The 8,006-nt window shown below is 47.1% G+C and overlaps 1 protein-coding gene across 1 annotated transcript in view; it reads left to right on the top strand.

The window, feature by feature from the left end:
• ZPR1 (ZPR1 zinc finger) overlaps positions 1-7,989 on the top strand; it is a 9,206-nt gene extending 1,217 nt beyond the window's left edge. Inside the window, exons 2-14 of the mRNA XM_015562481.1 lie at positions 25-33; positions 304-398; positions 733-803; positions 1,410-1,496; positions 1,645-1,767; positions 2,067-2,114; positions 2,296-2,362; positions 2,742-2,812; positions 3,654-3,743; positions 4,143-4,253; positions 4,893-4,979; positions 6,788-6,853; positions 7,533-7,989. Of these exons, the coding sequence (XP_015417967.1) occupies positions 311-398; positions 733-803; positions 1,410-1,496; positions 1,645-1,767; positions 2,067-2,114; positions 2,296-2,362; positions 2,742-2,812; positions 3,654-3,743; positions 4,143-4,253; positions 4,893-4,979; positions 6,788-6,853; positions 7,533-7,664 (1,041 nt within the window). The 5' untranslated portion in view covers positions 25-33; positions 304-310 and the 3' untranslated portion in view covers positions 7,665-7,989. The remainder of the gene's footprint in view (positions 1-24; positions 34-303; positions 399-732; positions 804-1,409; positions 1,497-1,644; positions 1,768-2,066; positions 2,115-2,295; positions 2,363-2,741; positions 2,813-3,653; positions 3,744-4,142; positions 4,254-4,892; positions 4,980-6,787; positions 6,854-7,532) is intronic.
• Positions 7,990-8,006: the final 17 nt, after the last annotated feature.

Raw genomic sequence — 8,006 nt, 5'->3', positions numbered from 1 at the left:
GGTGAGAGCCTGGCGCGGCGCGGGGCGGGCGGCGGGCCCGGGCGGAGTGAATCCCCTGCGTGTCCACGCCTCCCTGTCCCCTTACAAACAAAGTGGGGCCGGTGCCGAGGCTGTCCAGGTGGGAGGCCGACCAGGTGAGGCGTGTGGAAGGGCTTTGTACATTGTTGAGAAGGCGCCACGTGAGCAGGACCTAGGTGGGGGACTCGCCCCACGTGGGCAGCCGGGTCTGATGGAGGGCAGCCTGGCCTTCCCTGGGGGACACTGCTGACCTCTGACCTCTCTGGCCTGCACCTGCTTCTCTGACCAGGACATGAACCGGGAAGTGGTGAAGACGGACTCGGCCACCACAAGGATTCCAGAGTTAGATTTTGAAATTCCTGCCTTCAGCCAGAAGGGAGGTAAGCTCAAGGTCAGGTATTTGGGCTGCTTATGCGTAGCTGGACCCTTACTTTCTTGTAAAACCCCGGCCAGGTCTAGTGGCTGTGTATGGGTTTGGTAATCGTTGGGGTCTTCATTGACTGACCGTCAGCAGAACACTTAGCTAAAGCAGTTTGAGATGGTGTTTACTTACAGGGTTTTGTCATCACTGTTGTTAGAGCTGAATGGAACTTTGTGGCTAGCCTCATTTTACAGATGAATTCAAGGCCCAAGGAGGTCACATGAATTGCCCGAAGTCACACAGGCACTTGAGAGCTGAGCCCAGACTCCCCTGTCCTTTGTTCTTATTCCCAGCTTTGACCACTGTTGAAGGACTGATCAGCCGAGCCATCTCTGGCCTGGAGCAGGACCAGCCCACTCGAAGGGTGAGCTGGGGTATTCTGATTGCAGCAGCTCAAGGAAGAATTACTTACATGCGTCTGAATAGAGTGTTCAGCTTTCCACTAGGTGGACTGTCTGACGGGAAGACTTTGAGGGGAAGCATATGGCGATGCCATAGCTGCTAGGGTGTTGCATACAGAACATCTACTGTTCTTTCCACTTCGCCTTGGCTAGTGTATATTCAGGCCTGTCGCCACCAACAGACTATGTATCATTACCGATGAAGAGCCAGTCCTCCCTTGGGTTTAGCTATGCTTTCTGAGTGTTCCACTGTCTGTTTATTATGACAGAAGTGATGTAATTACGTATTAGTCATCTGTCTTCCTAACTAGCTGGGGAGCCCCATGAGGGGACTCAGATATTTAACCTAGCCTGGTTTAAAGGGTTGAATGAGTGAGAAAATGAGGCTCATCTGGCACCACCCATAAACTTCAAATTATGTGCTACATCTTCTTGTGAAGTCTGAGTCTCTCTGTTCCCACTCACGCTAAGGTGATGATTTCCTGATGGAAGTGACTCGGGCACGACAGGAAGTGAGGGCATAAAGGTCTATGACCAGGGCTGATACTTTTACTCTCGGTTCCTGTCAGGCAAATGAAGAAGCCGTCGCTGAAAGACTGGATGAGTTCATTGTCAAACTGAAAGAGCTGAAGCAGGTGGCCTCTCCTTTCACCCTGGTGAGTATTGAGGGTGTCTAGGTGCCTCGATTTAAGAGAGAAGAAACCATTAAGACTGTCTGGGATTTTTCCACTGTGGTGCCTGAGTGGGCTGATGGTAGGTGGAGGATTGTACATGGCTTATAATTACTCTTCACCCGTCTGTTAGATCATTGATGACCCCTCAGGGAACAGCTTCGTGGAAAACCCACATGCTCCCCAGAAAGATGACGCCCTGGTGATCACACATTATAACCGGACTTCGCAGCAGGAGGAGATGCTGGGGCTCCAGGTAAGCGAGCTGGAGAAGCCAGAGAGGAGTTGGTGGAAACTTTGCTGCTGCTGCCCTGTGTACCTATATCAGCATGTGTGTGCTTCCCATCAAGCTCCTGTCAGGGCTTAGGGTGCACGTTACAATAAAGGATGGCAGTAGCTTTGGCCTTTCCTTAAGCTCTGTTCTTCCCTTGATTGGGGCTTTGCTTTCTAGCTTCTCTGTTAAACTCATGAGGTGGCATTTTCCCGCGCTCCAAGGCAGGGTGTCGGGGGCTGAGATACACGTACAACATGTGATTTGCATCTCTGCTACTTCAGGCAGAGGCGCCAGAAGAGAAGCCGCAAGAGGAAGATCTCAGAAATGAAGTGAGTCCCATTGGCTACTGTGGAGGAAGGAGCAGAGTTGTGAGCTGAGACTGATGCTGTTCAGTGGCTCTCTTCCTCTCCACCAACACAGGCGACCACCGCGTACCAACTGAATGCTTTAGCCTGACAGGGCCCACCTGCCAGGGAGGGCTCACCCCGGCATCCCCATGTTGTGTTCCAGGTGCTGCAGTTCAATACAAACTGCCCAGAATGCAATGCTCCAGCTCAGACCAACATGAAGCTAGTTCGTATCTTTCGTCAGGCAGTTGGGTTGCTCCTCATCTGTCTCGGATGTGAAGATTATCTTCAGGCTGGAGGAGACCACTGCCTTCATGGAAAACACGTTTCATTCTGAGTGATGAGGACGTTGCCTGTGATGAGGCACACCTTGGCTTCTGGGTCTACAGAGAGAATTGGACTGTAGTCTTGGCTCCTGCGAGTGGCCTGGGCCAACCTTTGTGAACAGGAGTCACCGTGGGTTGTGACCTTGCCCTCTTCTGGAGGAGTAGGGCTGCTGCTTGAGATCTGTTTCCTGTAGTCCTGGGACCAGGGTTTGGGTTTGGGTTTGTTCTTCTCAGAGGGTGGTCTTGGTATCCTTGAAGCAGGTTCCCTTAACTCCAGCTCCAGAAATCCCCCACTTTAAGGAGGTTATCATCATGGCTACCAACTGCGAGTACTGCGGTCATCGGACCAATGAGGTGAGGGCTCCATTGGTTGGGAGGACTAACTTGAGGGTGACCTCTCTAACCTTCAGCCTTCTTAAATCTGCTTTGGGATGAGGGGAGTGGGGGATGGGTCTTTCTCTTAGGCTTAGTGTAGGGTGAGGGGCCATTGAAGGAACTGGGAATTGGCTTAGAGGAGAAAAGTTAGAGATAATCATAACTTGTTTATCTTCTATCTACCTAATCATAACTTGTTTAAGACCTCCCTCCCTCTCTCTGTCCTCATCCAAGGACATGTTTCCATTGATTTTAGAGGAAGGAAGGAAGGAAGGAAGGAAGGGAGGGAGGGAGGGAGGGAGGAAGGGAGGAAGGGAGGAAGGGAGGAAGGGAGGAAGGGAGGGGGAGAGGGAGAGAGCGAAACATTGATGTGAAAGAAACAATGATCAGCTGCCTCCCATAAGCACGCTCATTTGAGACATTTTAAAGTTTGGTTTTAAGGAACAGGAGCCAGATTTTGACTCAATAACATTTTCTAAGTTCATAAAAATAGAATGGGCTGCCTTGGAGGGCTGTAAATTCCCTCTCCCTGAGTCTATTCAAGCATAAGCTGTTAAATTCTTAAGCCAGAATATTATAAAGGGGATTCACATGTTTGATGCAATTGAATGTCCCTTTCAAATCGCAATAATCATTTTTTTAAACACGCACTCTCAGTGTTTTTTATTTGGATGACTGCTGCTACTGTTGATTTAGAAGGCTCTGTGCTTGGTCGCCTTTAGCGGGCCTGATTGGTGGTCCAAGCCGACCCTATGAGGTCTGCTGGGCACGAGGCTCGGCTCGGGGTCTTCCTGCTGTTGCTGACTCCTGTTGTCTGCAGGTGAAATCTGGAGGAGCAGTAGAGCCCTTGGGCACCAGGATCACACTCCGTATCACAGACCCCTCAGATATGACCAGAGACCTGCTCAAGGTAACAGCTCTCGGGGAAATTGTCTTTTTAAATGATGTCTTGGGGCTGTGTGGTGCCTCCTTACTTCTGTGAGTGGAGGCTCAGAAGGCGACCCACAAGCTCTTTCTGATGAGTGGGCAGCTGTTTGCCCGCAGTATCTATGAGGCTCTTGTCTCTGGCCTCTGATGACAGGATACCTGGCAGCTTGGAGCCATGACTCAGTGTCCCTTTATTAGTTTGGTTCCATTCCTGTGGTATATAGGATAGGAGTGAGTCTAGCTTTAACTAGAAAGTCAGAAAACGGGGACAGTTGACTTTGTCCCCAAACTGTCACAGGCGGTATTAATGTGGCAGAGGACTCTGGTTAGCTTTCTCTGGTGGCTCCTGATTTAGAGCTTACGCTGACCTCTCATCTCACAGTCTGAGACGTGCAGTGTGGAAATCCCAGAACTGGAATTTGAGTTGGGAATGGCTATCTTTGGGGGCAAGTTCACCACACTGGAGGGGTTGCTGAAAGACATCCGGGACCTGGTGAGTAGTGCATGGCTACTTCAGCAGTGCTGCTGTGGGGAGGGGCTAGGGGACCTCACATGTCCTAGTTTTGGGAGCTGATAATGGGGTTTCTTTGCCTTAAAGCTGATTTAAGAGACTTAAATTTATTTTGGATTGTGAAGATAAGTTTATGGGAAATTCTGATTGGGAATTCCTAGGCCTTAACTCAGACATGTGTGGTTTTCATTTCACTGTAAAATGAGAGGTGAGGGTCCTTTCAGCATCTAAAACTCCCCAACATACATATGCATTGTTGACTTAGCCCGTATATTTGTCCTCCTGATGAATCATTTCATTTAATTCTCAGTCGTTAGGCATTTTGTCTTTGTAAATTATACTTTGCATTTCTTGTTAAATTAGGACTAGGGCTCACTCATATTTTAAGAACATGTTTATAGTTTGTTTCACACGGCCAGTTGCCACCTTGGCAGATTAATCCATAAGCTTTTAGGAATAAACAGAAAGGTGGTTATGGGATAAATGAAGACCATGCTTCCCCGACTGGACAAGCTGCAGGAGTTGTACCAGAAGTTGGCTTAACTTCCACCCCGACCAGGCTTATGGTCAAACCTATAATACAGAGCCAGCGTACAGCAGTGTGGATGACGTTTGTTGCAGGTGACCAAGAACCCTTTCACACTGGGTGACAGTTCCAATCCTGGCCAGGTGGACAAACTGCAGGAGTTTAGCCAGAAGTTGGACCAGGTGAGAGGACTCTGGCTGGTCAGTCTTGTGGTCCCGGGGCTCCAGTGAACGAGAGGCTGCCTACCCTTTCTTGCTCCCTTTTAAACATTTAACCAGCGTGTTGGGGATTCTCCTGGTTTCCATGTCCCATGTCATCCTCTTTCTCAGTTTCCTCCCTTATATTGTTGGAGGATCTTCTCCACTAGTTTCTTGAGAAAGTGCATGGGAAGTGAGATTTCTAGGACCTTACATGTCTGGAAATTTCTTTATTCAAGGATCCCGTCACCCTACATTGATTAATGGCTGGGAATAGAATTCCAGGATGGAAATAATTTTTCATCAGAATCTGAAAGACATTGCTCTAATGTCTTCCACGTTCCAGTTTGGCTATTTCGAAGTCTTCAGGCATTTTGATTTTTGATCTTTTGTATGTGACCTGTTCCTGTACTGCTTTGTCCCTCTGATGTGAAATTCCAGGATGTGCTTTGGTTAGGGGTCAGTTTGCAACCACTGTGCTAAGCATTTGGTAGGTCCTTTGAATCTGGAAACTCATGTGGCTCAGTTATAGGAAGCTTTTTAAGGTGATCCTTTTGAGAATTGCTTCCTTTCTGTTCCTTCTAAAACCCTGTGTTTTGGAATATTAGACTGACTTTCTGGTCTTCTGTAAAGTACTTATCCTTTGTCCAGTCTTCAGCTTCTTTGTGTTTTCTCTACTTGAGATTACCTCAACTTTATTTTCCAATCTTTTAGTTGACGTTTTCATTTTCACTAACATTTTTATTTTCCAAGAGCTTTTTTTGGTCTTTGAATACTCTTCCTCTGCCTTTTTAGAAAATAGTATAAGGATGTAGCATTTTTTTCTTCTTGAGAATATTAATGTTGGGCTTTTTTTTGGCACTTTATTTTCCTTGCATTGTTTCCATTTCCTCTAAGTTGTTCTTTGTTTTTGTTTTTGTTTTCCATGTAAATGTCTGTCTTTCAATATTAGGGGCTTTGATGTCTGGTAATCATTGGTTGTCTACTTAAAAGTAGAAGACTAAAAAACCCGAGTGGCGGTGTTTTGCCGACATTGGGCTCATTGTAAGGGATTTAGTTTGGCCTCGTTGAGGTCGCGCCAAAGCCAGAGTAGTTAGCTCTTTCTTCTTAGGCTGGTCAGGTTCCCGTCGGGGTGCTCCATTTCTTGGGCTCAGGTGTTCTGGGAAGAGGGCTGGGGTATGTCTGTTTCCAATAAGGGTACATTCATTTAATCTCCTGTCTTGATTCCCTCCCCTCCACCCTCAACTGGGCCATGACCCCAATCCATAGTGTGTTGTGGTATCTTCACTGAATCCTTCAGTCTTCTGCTGGGGTAGAGGAAGGGCAATCCTTCAGTCTTCTGGGATAGAAGTTGGCCTGTTTTGAGTGGGAGTTGAAATTGGGGATGTAAAATTGTTTCTTAAATAATATCAAACCGTTCTTATTTATTATTTTAATACCTTTTTTTAAATCGATGTCAGAGGAAGGGAGAGCGGGAGAGAGGGATAGAAACATCAATGATGAGAATCATTGACTGGCTGCCTCCTGCATGTCCCCTACCCGGGCATGTGTCCTAAATGGGAATCCAAACCTGATCTCCTGGTTCATGGGTCAACACTCAACCACTGAGCCACACCAGCTGGGTGTAAACAATTCTTATTTTAGATCTTTTCCACTCTACTTTTAGAAGTACCTCATTTCACCAGTTCATGAAACTTGGGCATACTGCAGTGTAAATTGGCTTGATTCTCATCTGGTAGACTTAGCTTCTCCATGCTTTGTAAAATTTACATACTATATTCTCTCCTCTTTAGATCATGGAGGGTAAAATGAAGGCCCACTTTATTATGAATGATCCAGCAGGAAACAGCTACTTGCAGGTACAGTAGACCTTTCCTTATATTTCATGGAGATATGTTTTCTGACTTTTCTTGAACATGTATCATTTCTTCAGAAACTGAGACTTGGTTCTAAATGAACTGCTCTTTATCAAGGAATCTCTTAGCGGAACTTAGCACATAAGGGAGAAAGGGGGGAATGTAGGAGGGGTTGTAAGTGTGTCAAGAGGGAAAAAAGGATACTTCTAGGCTCCTTCCTCCTATAGTCTAGTTCTCCCCAGCTCTAAGTCCAATGATGATGTTTTCATTCTGCAAGTCTAATTGTGGAGTGAGGAGAAATGGTCCCTTGTCCAATATAGGAAAACTGAAAGGCGTTAAATTGACTGGGGAGATATTCTGGTGATTGACAGTAACATTAATATTTAATGAACAGTTATTATGGGTCAGACAAAACTGTTCTAAGGTCCTTCCATGATTAAGACTGTTATTACACTCTTCATAAGAAGGTGCAGGTAGAAAGTATTTTAGGTGGACTGTTCCCTAATTCTACTCCTGGCCCATGTGGCCTCTGTTGCTTCCCACTAGTTGAGCCTAGTCATGGGGAATTGGTGCTTAGAGTAAAAAACTCAAGAGTCCTGGAGAAAGTGGGCATTGGAAGCAGCCTGGGGAGGGAGGATAGCAGGGTGGTATGGGCACTGATGATCTGTCCTTGGCCTTCCAGAATGTGTATGCACCTGAAGACGATCCGGAGATGAAGGTGGAACGTTATAAGCGCACGTTTGACCAAAATGAGGAGCTAGGGCTCAATGACATGAAGACGGAGGGCTATGAGACAGGCCTGGCCCCACGGTAGCAGTGGACCGTTTCCCAGCCAACCTCCTGTACTGCTCAGACCACAGGCTTACTTATTACTATTGGAAAAGCGGGGAGTGGCCTCCTCACCTGCTCCTGTGGGGAGGGCACCTGGTCCGAATCAAAGATCCTGGCACACTTTGTAAACTGTGTGTGGTGCAAGTGCACCCCTGTTGGGTATTTGACCTTATTTTGGAGGTTGTGAGTCAGCTTGGGAAGAGACCTGGAAGTGAACTATGAGGAATGTCACTATCACTTTTTCCCACAAGTCTTCGCCCTCTGTCCACACCGTGCTGCCCTCTAGAGCTGGAACTCTGAAGCTGAGGAAGGTGATTGTTTGCAA

Source organism: Myotis davidii, unplaced genomic scaffold, assembly GCF_000327345.1.
Source record: "Myotis davidii unplaced genomic scaffold, ASM32734v1 scaffold97, whole genome shotgun sequence".
Classification (NCBI taxonomy): Eukaryota; Metazoa; Chordata; class Mammalia; order Chiroptera; family Vespertilionidae; genus Myotis; species Myotis davidii.
The sequence above is the reverse complement of the archived record's forward strand: the minus strand, read 5'-3'. Positions and strand labels throughout refer to the sequence as shown.